The following is a 21,556-nucleotide window of genomic DNA, read 5'->3' as shown; positions in this document are numbered from 1 at the left end:
TTCCTGTAGAGAATTTTTTCATCAATAAATGCAGGTATAATAGCCTATGTTGGGAGTAAGTGCTAAACATTTTATTCCTATACTTCAGCCCTTTGCATTCTTCCTCTCTTCAAGCCATCTCCATGTAAGCATCTTAGCCTACTTAAAATTCATGTACAGAAAGCAGAATTTGTTCTTATAACCCATACCCCTTCCCAATTTCTTTCACTCAATATTCAAACTCCTTTTTCTTTCTTGCCTTTATGTGTTTATTAGACTCACTTCTTTCATTCTAACTTTCCGTTTTATTCAAAGTTGTTTACCTCCTCAACCCTCCCCATAGTCAATTTATAAAATTTGAGTACCCCCCAGAGTATGCGCAAAAGGGTTCAAACAAGAATTTATGTTGTCATGAACTCATGCTTTTTTCACAAGCTTCAGAACTTTTTGTAGTTAGAAGTCCATTATCAACTCCTACCTTACATTCAAGACTGAGGTCTAAAAAGGTACTGTCCAAAAAACTGATGGAATTGTTTGTTGTCTCTTGTCCAATAGGGTGGTCATTAGCCACATGTGGCTATTGAACAATAAATGTAATAAGTGAGGCATTGCATTAATTTAAGTAGCTATATGTGGCTAGTAGTCCCTGCTGGAGTGTACCCTTGCAGAAAAGTCAGGGGGTTTTTTTTGGCAGCCATTGTGGGATATTAATTCCCCAACCAGGGATTAAACCAATGTTATTAGCAATGAAAGCACCGAGTCCGAACCACTGGAACACTAGGGAATTCCCAGTCAGCTTTTAATTTTTTCAACTTGGATCCTCTGTTTCACTCAGTCCACTATACACAGGTCTAGCTTATCCCCTTCACTTTTAAAATTTCATATTGGAGCATAGCACAAATAATATTGTGTTAATTTCACATTGGCGCATAACACAAATAATATTGTGTTAGTTTCAGGTGTACAGCAAAGTGATTCAGTTATACATGGATTTTTCAAATTATTTTCTTAGGTCATTACAGAATATTGAACAGAATTCCTTGTGCTATACAGTAGGTCCTTGTTGGTTGTCTGTTTTAAATTTATCAGTGTGTACATGTCAATCCCCAATTCCTAGTCTATCCCTTCCCCCCAACAGAAATTTATTCTCAATCTGAGTCTGTTTTGTAAAATTTTAAATTCATTTGTATCATTTTTAGCCATGGTATGTCTTTCTCTGACTTACTTCACATAGTATGATAATCTCCAGGTCCACCCATGTTATTGCAAACAGGATTATTTCATTCTTTTTAATGGCTGAGCACTTGTTATTTACTTTTTTTCAAAATCTGATTAAGAACTTCCCCAGCAGCTCATCAATCATAATTATGAATTCACCCAACATAAATATATATTTGAAATTGACCTGAAAAAGTAAACCATCAGTTTTTCCCTTCATGATTTAGCTCCATAACCTAGTTAGAAAACTTGAGGTGGGACTATCTTCTTTATATATAAATACAAAATTGCAGTTCTTGTGGAACGAAATCTAAATAATTTAAGACGATGAACTTTAACCCACAAATAATTTACCACTATTTTAATTTAGAACCATATTAGGCATGCAACTAATGTAAAACATACAAAAGATTTTAGTAGGAATATCACTGTGTTTATTCTCATTCAGGCAATTTTTCTGTAACTTCAACATTTTCCTCTCAAAACATAAGAACAAAAGAATCCCAAAGCTTAGAACTGGATCACTTGGCCCTTTCTCTTCTTATCTCCTCCAAGTTCAAAATGCTTGCACCTCTTAATGGCCAGCATCCTCTTGGATCTACAGTTGGGCTCAACGCATTCAAGTCTCAGCACGATCTTCTTGGTGGTTTTAGCCTTCTTCCGGAAAATTGGCTTGGTTTGCCCACCGTAGCCACTCTGCTTCCGATCATAGCGCCTCTTTCCCTGGGCATACAGGGAATCTTTGCCCTTCTTATACTGGGTCACTTTGTGAGGCTGATGCTTTCCACACTTCTTACAGAAAGTCCTGCGGGTTTTAGGTACGTTGACCATCTTTGCAGTAGAGGTGTCTTCGCGGTGCAAACTGTTGTAAAACACAGGAGCAAACGTTAGAACACTTGAAACAGCAACGTATAAATCCACCAAGTACTCATTTTCCGTATGAGTAAGTGCACAACTTTTTGGAATGCTTAGATTTGTTAGGTAGGTAGAATAGGGAAAAGGAGTCCAAAATGGCCGTGGCTAAAAAACAAGGTCCGAGGACCAGAGTGAAGACTTCAGGCAGAACAAACAGCACTCCTGGCCAAGCCCAATTTGCATAGGGCAGGCCCAGGTGGAAGAAAAAACAAAAAGAGGAGCCAAAGCGTTTTCTCACTGACTCTCTTTCTCTTCCGCATGCCTGCGCTCTTTCTCTCCCTCTCCACACCGCCGCCCCCCACCCCCCACCCCCCGCCTCCGCGCTCCTCCACTCTCCTCTCCGAGTCTTTGGGTTGGCATGCCCTCACGCTTTGAGGATGGATTCTCCTGCTATCTTCTAAATAAAATGGAGCTGTAACACTGATTTGCCTAAGAGCTGTAGCACGGTATGTCCAAGACCCAGAGCTGTGACGCGCCGAGGGCTTTAATGTCCGTCGCTCCAAATCTTCGTTGTGACGAGACAAAGAACCGAGGAACATACACTCGCGTGACAGATTTACAGAATGAGACTCACTGAAAAACAGCAAGAGCAGCAGAACAGGGACACCCAGTACGGTCAGTCCCGCGTACAACAAAGTGGGATCCTTTGGGGCTTAATTTATCGTGGTTGCCCAACAACTAAAGCGTAGTGGTGTGCTTTTCTCCGGCAGAGAGAGGACCGAGGCTAGAGTTTATTTTCGACTCTCAGCGCACCCTTTCCCTCCATGTTCTAGTTCCCGGGCATGCCTGGCTCGGAGCGCGGTGTAGAGCCACCGCCACGGACTGCCACGGCCCGCCCAGTCCCTTCGAGGACTGCATCTGCCTAGTTTCACTTTTGCCTTCAGAGCACCGTCACCCGTAAAAGCCCTAAAGGCTGACGTGTCCTTAATGAGTGCCGCCAAGCCCAGCAGCCGCCATGCGAGTGCCCTTTCCGGAAGGGAAAAGTAAATTCTGGAAATCCACTAACCAAGGCGGTGGGCCTCACCCTCCCTCTCCTAATAGGGCTCACCAGGCCCAGCCCGGCCCAGCCTCGAATCCTGAGCACTGGAGGCTCCGCCGTAACAGCCACCACCCAGCACCCGGCTTACCGAGAGACCCGACGTCCACGTTCCTGCCTCGCTCGTCTCGCGCCTCACCGGAAAGGGAGGGACGTGGCGGAAGTAGGAACTGAGCCTGAGCGGCAGTGCTGCGAACCAATAGGTGGCGCGCAGCGACGGCCAGGCGTCTCCGGACGTGTCCGGGAAGCGCCAACCGACAGCCAGGGGCGGGCCGGAGGGGTGTGGGTCCCCAGGCCGTGGCGCTCGGCGGGCGAGTCTCTGCTTGTCAGGACAGTCGCCGCCGGAGTGAGGCCAAGCGAGGCTGTGTTTCTCGTTCCCGGATGTCCGGGGCCGCATAGAGATGAGAGGGCCGAGGACGCTGGGCCGCTGGAGGCGCAGGTAACGGAGTCGAGGTACAGCGGGGCCGCGTCGGGCTTCTTCCCGGACCGGTGCTGAATGGAGAGGACCGAAGCGACGCCGTGCCGCTGCTCCTAGCGGCGGGGCCGCTGCCCGAGCTGCAGTTGCCAGGTGAAGATGTGTGGAGCCCGGGCGGCGCGGAGGAGCTGAAAACCTGCGGGTCCCCGGACCCCCGGGGCCCGGGATGAGTTAGCGAGGGCAGCTGCGGGGGCCAGTTCCGACTGCTGCAGGCCACCGCCACGGTCGCCGCCCGCCCGCCCCTTCCCCGCCGGAGCCGCTAGCTCCTTTCCCCGCCCGCCCGCCTGCTCGCGCTCCCGGCCCCGGAGACCATGAGGTTCCGCATCTATAAGCGGAAGGTGCTGATGTTGATGCTCGTGGTGGCCGCCTGCGGCTTCGTCCTCTGGAGCAGCAATGGGCGACAAAGGAAGAATGAGGCCCTCGCCCCGCCGCTGCTGGACGCCGATCCCGTGCGGGGTGCGGGCGCCCGGGCCGGGGACCATCCCGCCGTGTCGGTGGGCATCCGCCGGGGCTCCAACGAGTCGGCGGCTCCACTGGTCGCCGCGGCCCCGCAGCCCGAGGTGGACAATCTGACGCTGCGGTACCGGTCCCTAGTGTACCAGCTGAACTTTGACCAGACGCTGAGGAATGTAGATAAGGCCGGCTCCTGGACCCCCCGAGAGCTGGCGCTGGTGGTCCAGGTGCACAACCGGCCCGAATACCTCAAACTGCTGCTGGACTCACTTCGAAAAGCCCAGGGAATCGACGACGTCCTCGTCATCTTTAGCCATGACTTCTGGTCGACCGAAATCAATCAGCTGATTGCTGGGGTGGATTTCTGTCCAGTTCTGCAGGTGTTCTTTCCTTTCAGCATTCAGTTGTACCCTAACGAGTTCCCGGGCACAGACCCCAGAGATTGCCCCAGAGACATGGAGAAGAATGCAGCTTTGCGAATGGGATGCATTAATGCTGAATATCCCGACTCCTTCGGCCATTATAGAGAGGCCAAGTTCTCCCAAACCAAACACCACTGGTGGTGGAAGCTGCATTTTGTATGGGAGAGGGTCAAAGTCCTTCGAGACTATGCTGGCCTCATACTTTTCCTAGAGGAGGATCACTACTTAGCCCCAGACTTTTACCATGTCTTCAAAAAGATGTGGAAATTAAAGCAGCTAGAGTGCCCCGAGTGTGATGTTCTCTCCCTGGGGACCTATACTGCCATTCGAAATTTCTATGACGTGGCTGACAAGGTAGATGTGAAAACGTGGAAATCCACAGAGCACAATATGGGTCTGGCCCTGACCCGGGAAGCCTATCAGAAGCTGATTGAGTGCACAGACACTTTCTGTACTTACGATGATTATAACTGGGACTGGACCCTTCAATATTTGACTGTATCTTGTCTTCCAAAATTCTGGAAAGTGCTGGTTCCTCAAGTTCCTAGGATTTTTCATGCTGGAGACTGTGGTATGCATCACCAAAAAACTTGTAGACCAGCCACCCAGAGTGCCCAACTTGAGTCACTCTTAAATAATAACAAACAGTACCTGTTTCCAGAAACTCTAACTATTAGTGAGAAGTTTATGACAGCCCTTTCCCCACCTAGGAAAAATGGAGGGTGGGGCGATATTAGGGACCATGAACTCTGTAAAAGTTATAGAAGGCTGCAGTAAAAAAAAAAAAAAAAAAATCACAATTACAAAAGCAAAAGTAGTGACAGTCTTCTATTTTTGATATTTGTCCAAATAGGATATACAATTGAATAAAAAGGTTTAGGAACTGGTTTCTGCTTTAATACAACAACAAAATTCTTGTAAAAGTTGTCCAAATATAGTCATCTTTTCCTTTAATGTCTGATTAAGATTTAAAACGCAAGTTTTCATTTTGAGAATTGCGTTTTAAAGTTCAGTGTGTATCTGCTAGAGGTAATCATTGTTGATAGAAGAAGGGAAACTATTTAAATTGCATCTATTAATCTTTTTATCTGGAACTTTGTACACTTTTCCACTTTCAAGACTTATTTTAAGTACAGCAAAATTTATTTAAAATTGTCATATCAGTAAAAAGTATTACAGTGAAACTAATAAGAGTATTAATGTAACAAGCCCAGCTTCACTCTTGACACAGTAACTAGGAAGAGGTTGCTTCAGTGGTTTTATAATTCGAAAATTATGTTTGTTAAACACCCTGTCAGAACAGAGTCATTTTCAGTATTAAAGATTCCTGTATTATTGTGTTAAGAATTGCCTGTGCTCTGGAACCTGCATAGAACACACTTTCTTTTGGAATGTATTTGACTGATAAGAAAGTTTAAACACTTTTCACCTCAATGTAGAAATACAGTGATTTTTTTTTTTCTTTTAGTGCTGCCAAAATAAAATACTTGTTTTTGCATAAAAAGGTTCCTAATCATTTTTCAGAATAATTTTACATCAAAGTCCACTAAAGATACTCTGGAAGGTTTAAAATTAGCATTACATCTTATTTGTACAGTGTATAAGTAAGTTTGAAATAAAGAAAACCCAGCTCTTAACAGTGCATTCCCTTTGGAGGAAACTGGCTTTCAAATTAGCCACGCAGAGATAATGAGCAATAAAAAGCTGCTGTGTAAGTGAAATACAGCCAGAAATGAAACAAAGTTCAGTCCTGCCAAAGTGAAACATGTTCTAGAGCCAGCTTTATTTTACCAGAAATCGCACTTTTTAAAACAACAAAGTAAATAAGAAACAGGCTTAAAATTTATTCCATATTTAACGTAAGTTTCCCTTAACATATATAATTGCATTCAACCAAAAGTATACTCATAGACTAATTTCTGTGTTGATACTGCAAATAGTCATTTCAACCTAAAGACTGTGTACCTAATGGACAGTCACAAAATTATTACTGAATCAAATAATTCCCATCATGGTTGAAAAATATATATGGTCATCTATAATGGTGCACGGAGAAGGCAATGGCGCCCCACTCCAGTACACTAGCCTGGAAAATCCCATGGACGGAGGAGCCTGGTGGGCTGCAGTCTATGGGGTCACACAGAGTCGGACACGACTGAAGTGACTTAGCATAGCATAATGGCGCAAATAGTTCTGTTTTATGAGTTCCTTTATACTGCCTGGAGCCCAGTTGGGTCCAGGTTTTATTGGAGATAAAGGGTGTATCAGGATGAACTGCCAGGCGTTGTTCCAGCTTTTGGTGCTCTGACCTGACCTCCCTAGTTCAAAAAGACTGAAGAAATTAGGTAGTTTCCTGGACGACGGTAAGGCCAGAGGTTTGAGTTAGTAGCTGACTTTGGAACAGAAATACATCATCAGCTCATGGTCTTGGGGTCAGCAATTAGATCAACAAATATTTTCCTTTCTATATTGTCTTTCGTGTTGTCCTAAAACTTTATGAGAGAAAAAAGAAACTATTGGGATTTTCTCCTGGCCTTATGTAAAATATTCCACAAAACTCATAATTTAACAACTATTAGAAACATCTGCTGCCCTCTTTTAGGTATTATAAAAGAAACTGATTAGAAAACACTAGCTTTTGTTGTTGGAGAAGGCAATGGCACCCCACTCCAGTACTCTTGCCTGGAAAATCCTATGGACAGAGGGGCCTGGTAGGCTGCAGTCCATGGAGTCGGTAGGAGTCGGACATGACTGAGCGACTTCAGTTTCACTTTTCACTTTCATGCTTTGGAGAAGGAAATGGCAACCCACTCCAGTGTTCTTGCCTGGAGAATCCCAGGGAGTGGGGAGCCTGGTGGGCTGCCGTCTATGGGGTCCCACAGAGTTGGACACGACTGAAGCAACTTAGCAGCAGCAGCAGTAGCAGCAGCTTTTGTTGTTGTCTTCATGTATTACTATAAGGAAGACAATTTTCCTATTGGGGTAAATTCTCAGATTTTCTTAAATTGTCTTGTTCTAAAACTTGTAAACTAATTTTATAAAACCAAGGAATGTTTTACTAATTTCCAAAAAATTATTTTAAATTTTGAGTTTTCAAAGTCATTAATAACCTTTATTTATATATATGTATACACCCACACATATATATGGTGACTTACATATGAGAAGAGTAAGATACAGAGTTGAAGCAAATACACTAAATTTCAGTGTATTTGTATTGTTTGGATCATTTAATATTGGTTAATAAAGTTCTTTCAGAATCTCTATGACAAGCATAAATACTGAATAAATCCTATTTAGTGAGACTTATTGGAGAAGGCAATGGCACCCCACTCCAGTACTCTTGCCTGGAAAATCCCATGGGTGGAGGAGCCTGGTAGGCCGCAGTCCGTGGGGTCGCTAAGAGTCGGACACGACTGAGCGACTTCCCTTTCACTTTTCACTTTCATGCATTGGAGAAAGAAATGGCAACCTACTCCAGAGTTCTTGCCTAGAGAATCCCAGGGACGGGCGAGCCTGGTGGCTGCCGTCTGTGGGATCACACAGAGTCAGACACAACTGAAGTGACTTAGCAGCAGTGAGACTTATAAACACATAGTTTTGAGATTCTCCTTCCCCCAACACACACACACTATTGTGTGTACTTTTAGTTCATTACATTCTTGAGAATTACTTTTTATGACACAGTATTTTGGAAACTTTATTAAAGTAATGGCAAACAAAAGCCAAAAGACTATAAACAGGTTGTTTTGACACTAAACATTTTACTCTCCATTAGAAAAAATATACAACAGAGGAATCACAAAACTTATTTCCATAATTCAGGAAGCTTTGTATTGACATAAACTCTCTGTGTACACACACACACAAAATACTAGCTTCAGTTTCCCCGTAATAAAAATACAAATTTTCATTTTATACTTTTTTGAATACTTTTGGTTTTAAGATAATAAACAATCTGTTTCATGCCCAAAAGTTTTTACTCAGCCTCTAAAAAATGATACAGAATTAATCCAAGTCATAAAGCAAATTATTCTGAAAACTGAATGAGCAGTGAGTCACATGATCTTTAATGATCTGCACACTACCATCCTGCATATTGGTTTCCTTTATGTGGTCAAAACCAGGTGTATTGTGAACTGCAGTTTTGTTCAGTAACAAAGATGGGTGGTTTCCATCCGGTTCTTTCTCTTCAGTTATTACTGGTTCTTTTAAGTTATCTTTTCTTTCATTTGCATAAACAGCACTTTTGTCTTTTATAAATTCACGTTCCTTTTCTGACTTAGGTTGCTGAGACTCTGCAAACAGCTTCTGAGAAACATCAAGAGCCCCTTGTTGCAAGCATGTGGCTGAACCACAACGGTCTGCTTCTAGGACTGTGACTGCTACAGATGAAGCAGAATCAGTTGTTGAAGTGGTAGCATGTTCTGTATTTTCTTTTTCTGTTAAAGGACTTCCTTCATGGCCTCTTTCTTCTTTTTCATGAAGCTGCTCAGAGTTACGGCATTCTTGCAACTATGTTAAGAGAAACAGCAAATTAAGAATTCATTGAAACAGAAAAGTAAATTGTACCCTCTGGAAACTTTTCTTTAAGTTGTGAAGGAATAACCTGGTAGACTTGCAAATCTGCTTTCTGGCTTCCCCCTCAAAGTCAATCTCCAAATGCTGACAGTCATTTTTTAACAATCCAAACCTGGCATTGATTCTCTAATTAAATCCTTTCACTGACTCTTCATCTCCTTCAGGATAAAACAATCCTGGCCTACAAATCTTTTAACATGGCCTATAAAGCTCAGTCGGAGAAGGCAATAGCACCTCACTCCAGTACTCTTGCCTGGAAAATCCCATGGACGGAGAAGCCTGGTAGGCTGCAGTCCATGGGATCACTAAGAGTCAGACATGACTGAGCGACTTCACTTTCACTTTTCACTTTCATGCATTGGAGAAGGAAATGGCAACTCACTCCAGTGTTCTTGCCTGTAGAATCCCAGGGACTGGGGAGCCTGGTGGGCTGCCGTCTATGGAGTCACACAGAATTGGACACGACTGAAGTGACTTAGCAGCAGCAGCAGCATAAAGCCCAATAACAGTCATTCTTATAAGGGCATTCTTGGTTCACTGGTTAGGACTCCACCCTCTCACTTCCAAGGACCTGGGGTCAATCCCTGATCAGGAAACTAAGATCCTTCAGGCCTCCAGAAGCAGCCAAAAAATTTAAAAAGGGTATTCTTGAATTTTTCTGTATTTCTTTGATTCTTCAGAACCTCTTTCTCACCCAGTTCACATATAAGTCAACTGTGCTAGTTACTAAATTATTTAAGTCTAATATCAAAGACTATAGAGATAACCAACTTAAACTAGAAAGAATGAACAAACCATATGTAATATATATAGGTCCTGTGGTTTGAGAGTCAAAAAGAGTTGTTAGTCCCTGGACTAATACTCACATTTCCCAAATGTTAGTTTCTCTCTATTCCTCACTGAACAGTTATTTTGGGATTAAATGAGATAACATAAGTGAAAATGAATCACAGATGTTTAATAGTAAAATACACATCAAAAAAAGGTCTGTGTTCTTCTTAACATCACTCTTCCCAGCCATTATGTGCATTTATAGTTATGATATAAAAAATCAAGAATTAAGTGATTTGTCAGGCTTCAACCTTGCCCCAAATCACTACTCTATAAAGCCTGCCCAAATCCTTACCTTTGCATGTATTTCAATCTTACTATCAGTAACCTGAAGAACTTCAATTAATGGTGGAGTCAGGGGTAATGTCTGTTTGAGTGGAGGGCTCAGGACCTCTTCAAGAAACTCATTAACATTGTCTTCATTGACAAATAACCTTTCCTAAAATAAAAAGAGAAAAAATATTCTACTTTATTGGTCATACTTGACAGAATTGTATCTAAAATCAGCTCATAACAATTCTCACATAGTTCAGGTCTTCACTTTTAAAATGTTTATTTCATGTTATTCCTATGCTGTTTTGGCCTAAGAAAACAATATTGTACAGAGCAAAAAGAATAGCAAGAGTACACACATATATAGGAGATCCTAAAATAAAGTCTTAGGTCCTTTTCTACGTCTGTATAAATCTGAGGTATGCTTTCCCTCCAGATAATCCTATTTACAAATCATATCTTCCTTTTTTTCCCCCTCTCAGTATTTTGTAAGAATAACATCACTTCTAGTTTTAAATGCAGTCCAAACTATAAAATGTAATTCAATTTTAGAACACTTCCTAATGAGTCAGCTAAAGATAAGACAGTATGCATTCAAATTTTGTGTGACCAATTTGCCTTTTAGTTCTTAGTTAGGTAAGAGCCAAGTATAATATTTTACTTAAGAGAATTATATTCTATTTTTAAGCACTGTGATAATCCATTGCAACACTAGCATGTAACTATATAAGAATGAGGAAACACTATAAATCAACTAATCTAAAAAAAAAAGAGGAAACAACATTGTAAATCAACTAAAATAAACTTTTTAAAAATTAAAAAAAGGAAGGCAGTAGATTACCAAACTATAGGATATACAAAAGTCACTTTTGCAGGGAATCCCAAAGACAAAGCAATTTCTTCCTATTCGAGTATGTCAAGTGAATATAGGTATATGGTTAGGTCTTTGAAGGAATAACCATATTTTAAATTCTTCAAATCAGTTCACCATTGCCCCAAATAAAAAGTTTTCCTCTGTACTACAATATAAACAAATTAATTACAAATACACACAAATGCATTATTTGGTCCAAATTGGGGGCGTGGTGGGGAGGGGAATCAGAGAGTAATGTTTCGAATTCCCTTCTATTAAACATAACCTGTGAACACGTACTAAACAAAAGTGAACTTTCGTGAAAGAAAAACTTTACATTTGAAATAATTTGCCTTGTATTATCTGAAGATCTAGGCGACAGAATAATACTATAGGGTACAAACAACCCTCCCCCCCAAAGCATTTCTAAGGTTCATGTCTCTGCAAAAGACTTACACATTAACTGCAAAAACTACACCAGACAGTTCAGTTACCTCGGAAGAGTAACATTTATAATGGAAATGGTTATGATTAAAATAGAAAGGATTTGCATAAACCTGCTTTCTCAGTCTAATGACTAATTTTACTATAAAAGATAATAAATTCAGAGGTCCTAAAGCTCTAGGAAAATTCCCAGTGAAGACTTAAGGTTTACAGAAATGTATTTCGTACTTGTATGTAAAGTAACAAATTCTGACCTTGACAGCCACAAATCAGTCTCTTTATAATATTTTCATATAATGCATATAATAACGTAATCATTATATATGTCTACTCACAAAATACTGTTGTGATTTTTTAAAAAACTTTTTTACTTTAATACTTACAGCCTGGTTAGTAAAATTTAAAGGAAAAAAGTTGAACATTATGGTTCCATCAGCCTCAGCTAATGTGGTGATTAATGAAGTAATTATAAATCTATTTCAGGCTTCAAATATAAAAAACACTGTTGCCCTAATCCCATTTTGGTCTAGTTTCTTTGCTAAAATAACATTCAGATACTAGAAAATCAGATTAAAATATACTTTAGTATTCTCTCAAATGCTGTCCATTAAAGCTTTCTTCCCACCTTGGGAGTTATTTTCTCATTTACTAAAACAATTACAGGAAAACGACTGCCCTTTCCTAAATTTCCCCCTTCTGATGACATAAACAGATAGTCAATTTCATAATTTTATTTTCTCACAAAGTATCTTACCTAGCCCTGCCTATTTATTTTACCATTTTTGGAGGGTTTCAATTAACCACTTCTCATACAAGATACACCTCATAAATATAAAAATTTAACTTACTAATAAATTTCTAGAAAAACACAGGAAGAAGTAAAACTTTCTGGCAGGGTAAGTAAAGCCCAAGGCCCAAAGCTTAAATTTTAATATACAATCTGTGCAACTAGTGTTCTGAATTAGGGAATTTAACCCGTGAAGATCTTATAAGAGCAAAAAAAATTACATGTAACATTGATACAAACCCCAAAATACCAATTAATTGTTGAGTTATGAGTGTAAAATTTCTATAGAACTTCAAATTTTAAGTAGGTCTCTCCATACCCCCCAACCCCCGTACTTGCCAATAGTACTGGAGTACTGAATTGAATCTCAAGACCCTTCAAGACCCTAGTAGTAACTACAAAATTATATCCTACGTAAACCCAAGATTCACCCTCAGTTTTTGACTAAAAGAGATGGAGCTGATGTCAGAGCTAACAAAGGATTATATTACACTTTGTTAAATGCCAGCCATTATGCCAAATACTAGTAGGGAAGAGATTAAAACTGATGCCAAAAGAAGTAATTTCAGTGTAATGTAAAGACCACTAGAGGTCAATCCCACTAAAATCAGGGAGTAAAATTAAGCTGCACCGTATGGCAGAGAACGCAAGGTATTTAGATTCAGCCCTGGGTCTGAGTTGGTTTTCCCACAAAAAAACTGGCACAGGCCGAGTTACTTTTGCTCTCTGGAAGTAAACTATTATTTACTTTCTAAGGTTGGGAAAAGCTATTTAAAACTGAAAATAACGCTATGATAGAATGTCTCTTCCCTATTTGTGTCACAAACCCCTTTGAGAATATGACTAAAGTTATAATCCTTCTCCCCAGAAGAAAACCCTCAACTTTGTGTATACAATTTTAGAGGTCTATGGATCCCTGAGAATCCATTCATGCATTGAGGGCAACTTTGAAGACTTGAAATCCATCCACCAAAGAGGATGCGTTAAATTTTCGGTTTTTTTTTTTTTTTTTTTTTTCCAATTATGCGTTTAACGTGTACTGACGTCTTTCAATCAAGGGTTATCAACTTCAAGTCGTCAGGAGAGAAGTTATAATGGAAAATCCTTTGTTCAGGATAAACTATGAGGATAACTGTGATACGTGGAATAGAATATGTCAAACATTAAGACTCTAGAAAGAACTGTTACCTCCAAACAATAGTTGTTTAAACCATAATACCACTCTCTCCAGTATCCATGGCATTCTGGAGACTTGGCCAGGTTTATCACTGCATTGTTGGAAGAAATGCTAACCTCTGGTTCTTTGGTACTCAATTTATTCTCTGGAGTAAATTGCAAAAAGAAGGAATAATAAACTAAGTCTTGGGTAGAGAAAGACAATTTGTACCAGATGGGGTTCACTTCCCCTTGAAGACTTTGAGGCAGGATCCAAGGCACTTGAACGAGCAGTGTCAGGGATTCTTCATCCTGACTACACTGCAAAGGCGGGCACAAAGCTTCGCCGCGGTCGGTCCCTGGACCACCCATCGCTCGATAAGCCGGCTCCCTGCCGGGGCCTTCCCGGGTCTCGCGCGCCTCCACGCCGAGGGTCGGGCGCACGCTCGCGCTCCCTACAGAAAGGCCCGCGTCGAGGTCCCCACAGGAAGTACTAAGAGCGCCTCCGCCACGGTCCCCAGGTGAGTTTCCGGCTCCTGAAGGCGGCTCCTCCCCGGCCCCCGTGGTTGATATCTCTTGCCCGCCGAAATCCCGTTCCTCGGATTCTACGACGCGCTCCTTCCCGGCAGCGTCCGGAGTTGTGATCCCGGCGTCTGCAGCCCGGGTTCGGCTGGGACCTGAGCTTGCGTCCCCAGCATAAACCCCCGCCGGGCCCTCCTCCCCGCGGCAAGCGGAAGCGCAGGCTGCGCCGTCAGTTCCTGGCGGGTCGGCTGCCTCTTCCGGGGACGCGGCGGGCTCCGGGCGCGAAGCGGTAGGCGCCACGGGAAGTGTCACCACCAGCTGCCGCCGGGCCTTGTTGAACTGTGCTTTGCCGCGGCTGTCATCCACCGGGTACGGGAGCGAGAGTCGCAGCCGGTAGTCGGGCTTCCTTGAATCAAGGCACAGCAGCTTCCCCGTCACCTCCAGCGCCGCCTGCTCGGCCGATCGCAGCAACGGCAGCTCGATGGTAACCACCAGCTCTTGCGGCACGGTGCCGGGCGCCGAGTCCCGGGAGCAGCGGTAATCCTGGAGGTCCACGTGGTGGCGCTGCACCACGCTGTAGCGAGGCTCGGTGGGGGCGGGCTGCCGGACGGCCTCTGGAGGGGAGGGCGCCTGGGGCCGAGGGACTGCAGCGCTCGCGCCGGCCGCCGGATATCGGTAGGGGTAGGGGAAATCGGGGAAAGGGCTCTCCGGCTCCCCCTCGGGCCGGGCCGGCGCGCCTCCGGGCAGGGGCGTGCGCAGCACGGCGGCATCCGGGGTCCCTTTGTACTTGATCTTCAGGGTCTTGGCGTTCCTCCGGTCCAACTTCACGCCGAACTGCTTCTCCACGGCCTCCAGGGCCGTGGCGTCCAGCATCTGGCGGAAGCGCTCGTGGCGCCGGGCCAGCGCGATCGCGTCTGGGTGGAAGACCACGTCGTAGACAGTGTAGCGGGTGCCGCGCCCCGACGCGTACTCGCGGCCGGGGGCCAGGCTGTAGGGCAGGGACCACTGTCTGCCGGACACCGCGCTCCCAGAGCCGGGCTGGCTGCTGGGCGCGCCCACCAGCGCGTTGCTGCACACGTTCACGAAGCAGCGCCGGGTCCCGTCCAGGCTGGTGCGCAATACGTGGCCCGGCTCCGGGTGCACGAACCGCACCTCCACTCCGCGCTCACGCTCCAGCGCCGTGATCTCCTCCTCGTAGCGCCGCCGGTTCTCAGGGTCCGTGAGCTCCTCGGCGTACTCGGAGAACATTCGCCGGAACTCCGGGTCCTGGAAGGCGGAGGTGAGCCGCTGGACCTCCTCTCCACTAAGATCCAAGTCTTCTAGCGGCGAAGAAGCTGCCGCTTTGGCCATGCTGTCCTTCGGCTCCTTGCGCGGAGGCCAAGGGAGATGGATCTGAGACCTAGTGGGTGGGACGCGAGGTGAAATCGCTAGTCTCCGGAGAGTGAGGCGGCGGAGGTCCGTAACGGCTTCAGAATTGAGCCTGGGCGGCGCGTGCTCGTTGCCATAGTGACACCACCAACACCCAGGAGGAGGGGCAGGAACAGGGATGATAGAAATGACAGAAATAGCCTTAGTTTCTTCAGACCAACATCCTACGTTGTTTAGATTCCTGTGCCATGGTGCAGTTACCTGTGCAGAATAAGCATCTTAATAATTGTAATTTCCAGCATTATGTACGTTAAGGTAGACCTGATCCTCAATTCACAGAGAAGATGAGACCTGAAAAGTTACCTCACCAAAGTCACACAGCTAATGCACCACCCAGCAGTCATAAACTGTGATTCTATCGTAAGTTTTTCTGCTTTATTCACTTCGCTAAACCAACATTTCAGTCGTCTAGATATTTCACCAATTTATCCTATTTACAACTCTCATTTGGTGTGAGAGTTATGCGCAGGTTATTCATAAATAACCAATCATCAGCAAACATGACTTTGTTAATAAAAATGCAAATATACCACATATCACCTATAAAAATGGAAAAGGCTTTCTTTAAAAAAACAATTATTTCCTTGCGGTGGTAGAATTTATATTAAAATTTTTCTAGAAAGTAGTTTGGTACCTATGTCAAAATCCTTTAGAATGTGCATACTTTTTTTAATGCAGAAATTCCAATTCTGAGAGCATGCTCAAGGCACTATTATGATTCTAAAGGTTTGGGAAGAATCTAAGAATTCAACAGTTGGTTGAGCAGATTTGGGTAGAGCCATACAATGGGATTCTAAGCAGCCATTCAAATTGATATTATAGAAGAATATTTATTGACTGAGGTAGTTATTAATTGGTAGTTAAATTCAGTGATCATTTTTCTGTCCTCATTTTGTTGACAGCCTCAGCAACATTTAACATAATGTTGGCATTACCTCAGTGACAAGACACTATCCAGGTTTTCCTCCTACCTCATCAGATCCAGTTCCTGTGCTTTCCCCACACTGAGACCAAGTGTTGGCTTTTTCCATAGCACAGAAATCTCAGCCCACTCCCCTCTTGTGTGATCTACCTGGCCTCTTAAGGCATAATGTCACATGATGGTGCTTTAGACTCAGATTTCTGAGGTGAGGTCAGCCATGCTGATTAAACACCGAGCAGGCGAGCGCACCACCTCTCTGTTGGTCCTCACAGTATTAGCTCTGGGTGCTCCTGCAGTACTGTTCATCTGCTACCCCATTTTTCAGATCTATGCTTCCTTTTAATTTCCAGTCAATGTCCACCACTAACTGGTTCTAATTTGTCTTATTCTAATAATTATAATTCTGGTAATTTACCTGCTCATAGTTAATTGCTCTGCTTCATCTTTCTTCACCTTGCTAACCCCTAAATGCACCCTGTATTTCTAGGCATTAAATATGTTCCTAAAGAAATCTTTCATGTTTAGCTCTATGGTTCTTGAAACTAGACCAACAATCTGGCAGTGTCTGTTTCAGTACCACTTTCAAGGCCTAGATGGTAAATTTTCCCAAGTAACCTAGTAGCTTTTGGAATTATGCCTTGATTTCCCTTTTAATCAAAATTTCCAGGCTATTCTTGAGATTAAAGCTCAATCTTACTGTTTTAACATCAGGTCTTTTCTAATATTTTGAAAATTTATATCCTCAAACCATATCTCAAATTGCCACTTCATCCTTAACCACAATTCACTTATCACAATATTCAGATTAAATTTCTTGAGGAATTTCCTTCAATGTCATTTTAGTTTTTTTATTTGTATCTCTTCCCCCAAAAGCTAAGTTTCTTTGAAAGAAGGGTCTTCCATTTCAAGTTGTCTATAATATTAAGATTATTCCTACGTTTGAAACACTCTTTGTACCTTTAACAATGTCGTATCACTCATTCATTTCTGGGCTCTCATTGTAGTTCCCGCCATAAACTAAAAGATAAGGGGATGGTGTTGAGTGGTTATGCCCAAAATAGAAAAACAGGGCTGCTTCGAAGTGAGTATTACTCCTCTTAAAGGTAAAAACTGTGGGGACAATGTTCTTAAATTTTCAGTGCCAAAAGGTAATGTAATGAATATCACAGTGATATCCTGAAACAATGGTTTTCACTATCATTAGAATAAATTCTATGACTTGAAATGTAAACAATTTGAAATTATTAAATACACCATTAAGACTCTTATGGTGAACAATTAGCATGTGAATTGTTAAGTGGCTCCCACGCCAGGTTCCCCTCTCCTTCACTATCTCCTGGAGTTTGCTCAAATTCATATCCAAGCATATAACTAGTATAGAAATAATGAAACTTAAATTTTTATATACAAATATATACTTAGATTATGTATTTTTACACATTTTCATATTTTCCTTACAATTATACAGAAAGTATTTTTCCTATGAAACTTTGTAAAGTATACCATATTTATAAAAAAATGTTATAAATAGAAATTTAAACAGGACATTCTAAAGTTTACCAAAATTTTATTATAATTTAATAACAAAATTACATAAAATAAGCAGATGATTGATGAATTCTGTTTCTTCAGATGGTCTAAGAATCTCAAAACCCTTGAAGTTTGCTGAAAATAGAAAATATTCATAAAATTAAACATCTTATAAAGCTAAGTTATACATTTCTTAATATCTAATTTTAATTTTAAAAATAAGTCAATACATGCACATTGCTCCAAATTCCCAAGGAGACACAATGGAAAATAAGTCTGTCTCACTCTATTTCTGTTCTCTAGAAGCAACAGTTATATCCTTACAAAGACTGTCTAATCATATATAAAGGACTGTCTAATCGCCTATAAACATGTGTAAATGCTTTAAAAACACAAACACAAGTAGTAGAATACATGAACACTATTCTATGCCTTTTTTTCAATTAGTAATAAATACACGATATATTTATAATTTTAACTAATCCTTTATGACTTGAAATTAATGTAAATTAGAAAAGTCAGAATATAACTTTTTTTTTTTAACTTTACAATATTGTATTGGTTTTGCCATATATCAACATGAATCTGCCACAGGTATACACGTGTTCCCCATCCTGAACCCTCCTCCCTCCTCCTTCCCCATGCCATCCCTCTGGGTCGTCCCAGTGCACCAGCCCCAAGCATCCAGTATCGTGCCACGAACCTGGACTGGCAACTCTTTTCATATATGATATTATACATGTTTCAATGCCATTTTCCCAAATCAAGAATATAACTTTTAAATGGGTATATATTTAAACTATTTGTTTTGCTGTTATAAAAACTACAGTAAAAACAGCTGTACCTACTTTTATGCATAAACCCAAGTATACCTGTAGGATAAATTCCTAGAAATAAAATAGATGGTATATGCAGTTGAGGTCTTAAGAAATCTTGTTCAATTGCCCTCTGTAGAGGTTTTTTTTGTTTTTTTTTTTTACCATTTTTATTCTGACCAACTATTGTGTGAGAATGGGTGTTTCTCCTGTACATTACTAACATTATGTTTTTAAATAAAACAACTATATTTGAAAGCACATGTTGAAACAGGGTTAACCTCAGTCCACTTTGGCTACATTTCTGTGTTAACTCTAAAATATGATTTCACAAATATTCTAAGAAAAAAATTCTTTTTAGGATAAACTAAATGTTATTTATAAATATAAGTTATTTCACTAAATTAGTTATTTCACAAAATTATTTCACTGTATCATAAAAATTTTTCCTCTCAAAACAAAGGAAAAAAGCATACATCAACCTGTTTGATCTAGCACTAAAGAAATTCCTCAAATTATCACTACTTGATTATAGTTTGGAAATTAGATCAAGGGTTTTAGTATCTGACTCCACAGATGATAAATGGACCAACTATGTCAACAATAGTCAGTATCAACTGCAAGTCAAGGCCTGTGCTAAAAACTTTAAGAGGGACAGGCACATAAGTGACTTCTCATACAGCATGTTAAGAACTCTCATAGAAGTCTGTATACAGTACTTAAAACACTAAACAATTCTGCATGTCATTCAGGAAACATTATAAGAAATTTAACTGAAGTGTCCTGTGCCATCATAATTAATAAATCAGTTAAATCCTATTGTGGTTTTTCTATCTCTAGAATATTAAATGGTTTGCTAAGATAGATATAATAAAAGGATAAAAGTTAAGGAAAGAAGGAAATTCAGGTAAGAGAAAAATACAAATCAAAGAAGATGAGGCCAGAGCCACAGCCAACATTTATGCTAGTAATTCCTGCTGCTGTAGAGGTGGACTGCACATTTGGCTGTGCTCCTGGCAGCTAAAGCAAAGGGAGTCTATCAGATTTATAGTTTTCTCAAGATGAAAATGAACAGTTGCTTGGGACAGGCACAGATTTCTTTTGTTCCGAGACCTGTTGAAAGTGCTCACTATTGGTTTTCATAGCAGAATAAGTTTCATATGTCTGTTAATTTACAACAAAACTCAGTTCAGTAAAAGTCAATCTAAAGGTGGACAAAACGGAATTCCCTGGTGGTCCAGTGGTAAGGACTCTGCACGTTCACTGACGAGGTCATGGGTTTGATCTCTGGTTTGGGAACTAAGATCCTGAAAGCTGGCATGGTGCAGCCAAAGATTGTTTTGAAAGATGGACAAAATATGCTTCAGAAGTAGCTTAATCCTGGGGTCACAAAATCGCTGTCAACAACAGGGAGTGGTTGAGGGTAAGAGTGTTTGCCCTTACCTAAAAGCATTCCAAATTTAAAAAATTTCTTTAAGGATTCATTGTTAACTAAAGTCAAGTATTACGTTCAGTTTATGGAACAGAGGCTAGAATATCAGTGACTTTTATAAGTATCTGCCTGGTTATAGTCCAAAAACTAAGCTGTGCCTGGAATACAGTAAGAATCAAATACATGTCAAATGAGTGAATCCAATAATAAAATTTGGTATGTCCCAAAGTGAACAGACTTTTTCCTCCGTGAATACTGAGCAGCAAAAATAATGCAAAAAATTTTTTTCAAGAACTATATATAAGAAACTATTAATCATGATTTCAGGGTTAGGAAGTAGAGGTATGTTTTATTTCTCTATTTTATACTTTTAAGCATTGTTTGAAATTTTTATCATGTATTTGTGCTTTTATTTAAATAAATGTGTTAATTACAAAAAGTAAAAAAAGGTTGAGTGTCAAGATTATATTCTCTAACGAGAACCTGCGGGTATTTGGTTACTGTTCTTAACTGGTGGGAAAGAAAATACGATTAATGGAGAAGTCACATGTTAGGATGCCTGCATCTAAGGGGAACTGTTAAAAATGCACATTTCTGGGTGCTACAACTGGAGAGACATTTAATAAGGTTGGGATGGGATCTTGTAATTTAACACTTGTAACATGGACCTCAGAGGATTCTCATGCGTGTGGTCTATAGGACACCCTCTGAAAACTACTACCCACCAGGTAATTATTCTTTTTTCCTCAGGACCTCCCCACACCAATTCTTTCCTGCCAATTTAAGGCCGATTACCAGGGTTTTGAGTGGCTCAGCTGGTAAAGAATCCGCCTGCAATATGGAAGACCTGGGATTGATCCCTGGGTTTGGAAGATCCCCTGGAGAAGGGAAAGACCACACCCTCCAGTATTCTGGCCTGGAGGATTCCATGGACTCTATAGTCCATGGGGTCTCAAAGAGTCAGACATGACTGAGGGACTATCACATGTGGAAGGCAAGCCTGCCGTTTCGGAATAATAACCTCATCATGAGTCAGCCTGTAAAAGAACTAGCCCAGCCCCACAGCCAATCTGAGATTTCCCACAGAAAACAGTTCTTGGTGTATCTCATACAAATGTGCCATCAAGTACATACAATTCTGTGTCACACAAAATGAACACAATAAGTTCAGCCTAGAACACTGCCAATGAGCTACTGTAGTCATTTTTAAAAAACTCAGCACACCTTCAGAACATCTGATTTTTAGCAGTATTATGCCAAGAGACAGCTGTTTCTGAAGGCACACTTACCTATCTTCTACTACCTTATTGGAAGGATAAAAAACTTTGAATGAAAATCCACTTCTTGGAAAAGAGCCCTTTGGAGAGAAAAATGCCCATAAGTACTCAACTTTTAAAAAAAGAACCCCTGTTTTTAAAAATCAAATTCCTTGCTCGTGGCTTAAAGATGAAGGTACAAGATGTGACTATAAAGTAATGAGACAAA

The 21,556-nt window shown here is 41.5% G+C and overlaps 4 protein-coding genes across 7 annotated transcripts in view; 1 reads left to right on the top strand and 3 right to left on the bottom strand.

The window, feature by feature from the left end:
* Positions 1–1,608: 1,608 nt before the first annotated feature.
* On the bottom strand, positions 1,609–3,388 carry RPL36AL (ribosomal protein L36a like). The gene is made up of 2 exons (XM_006063136.4): positions 3,240–3,388; positions 1,609–2,059 (listed from the first exon to the last, which is right to left on the bottom strand). Exon 2 carries the CDS (start codon positions 2,026–2,028, stop codon positions 1,708–1,710), a length of 321 nt encoding a protein of 106 aa, XP_006063198.1. The 5' UTR covers positions 2,029–2,059; positions 3,240–3,388; the 3' UTR covers positions 1,609–1,707.
* A 26-nt stretch (positions 3,389–3,414) lies between these two features.
* On the top strand, positions 3,415–6,002 carry MGAT2 (alpha-1,6-mannosyl-glycoprotein 2-beta-N-acetylglucosaminyltransferase). Its single transcript, XM_006063137.4, has one exon. It carries the CDS (start codon positions 3,935–3,937, stop codon positions 5,273–5,275), a length of 1,341 nt encoding a protein of 446 aa, XP_006063199.2. The 5' UTR covers positions 3,415–3,934; the 3' UTR covers positions 5,276–6,002.
* A 2,169-nt stretch (positions 6,003–8,171) lies between these two features.
* On the bottom strand, positions 8,172–15,587 carry DNAAF2 (dynein axonemal assembly factor 2). 2 transcript variants are annotated; one of them, XM_006063140.4, is made up of 3 exons: positions 13,456–15,587; positions 10,206–10,349; positions 8,172–9,013 (listed from the first exon to the last, which is right to left on the bottom strand). In XM_006063140.4, the coding sequence occupies exons 1-3, from the start codon at positions 15,292–15,294 to the stop codon at positions 8,507–8,509; spliced, it is 2,490 nt and encodes an 829-aa protein (XP_006063202.2). In that variant the 5' UTR covers positions 15,295–15,587; the 3' UTR covers positions 8,172–8,506. The 2 variants fall into 2 exon arrangements, with proteins under 2 accessions (XP_006063202.2, XP_025151596.2); XM_025295811.3 differs by having other exon boundaries at positions 13,561–15,587.
* Positions 15,588–17,757: 2,170 nt separating this feature from the next.
* Positions 17,758–21,556, bottom strand: part of POLE2 (DNA polymerase epsilon 2, accessory subunit) — a 32,426-nt gene continuing 28,627 nt past the window's right edge. For 2 of the 3 annotated variants that reach the window (XM_025295812.3, XM_025295814.3), the window contains exon 18: positions 17,758–17,959. In XM_025295812.3, coding sequence (XP_025151597.1) covers positions 17,816–17,959 — 144 coding nt within the window. In that variant the 3' untranslated portion in view covers positions 17,758–17,815. Of the gene's footprint in view, positions 17,960–21,360; positions 21,429–21,556 lie in introns of all 3 variants that reach the window. The other variant, XM_006063138.4, reaches the window with a different exon arrangement.

Source organism: Bubalus bubalis, chromosome 11 (assembly GCF_019923935.1).
Source record: "Bubalus bubalis isolate 160015118507 breed Murrah chromosome 11, NDDB_SH_1, whole genome shotgun sequence".
NCBI lineage: Eukaryota > Metazoa > Chordata > Mammalia > Artiodactyla > Bovidae > Bubalus > Bubalus bubalis.
The sequence above is the reverse complement of the archived record's forward strand: the minus strand, read 5'-3'. Positions and strand labels throughout refer to the sequence as shown.

What these genes read in the sequence shown, in the direction of transcription:
- RPL36AL (XM_006063136.4), bottom strand. Translation starts at nt 2,028, where the DNA reads ATGGTCAACGTACCTAAAACCCGCAGGACTTTCTGTAAGAAGTGTGGA.
- MGAT2 (XM_006063137.4), top strand. Translation starts at nt 3,935, where the DNA reads ATGAGGTTCCGCATCTATAAGCGGAAGGTGCTGATGTTGATGCTCGTG.
- DNAAF2 (XM_006063140.4), bottom strand. Translation starts at nt 15,294, where the DNA reads ATGGCCAAAGCGGCAGCTTCTTCGCCGCTAGAAGACTTGGATCTTAGT. An exon ending in TAAACAACTATTGTTTGGAG is followed by an intron (nt 10,350 to 13,455) that starts GTAACAGTTCTT and finishes TTTTTATTTTAG; the next exon opens with GAAAGGTTATTTGTCAATGA. An exon ending in AGATTGAAATACATGCAAAG is followed by an intron (nt 9,014 to 10,205) that starts GTAAGGATTTGG and finishes CTCTTAACATAG; the next exon opens with TTGCAAGAATGCCGTAACTC.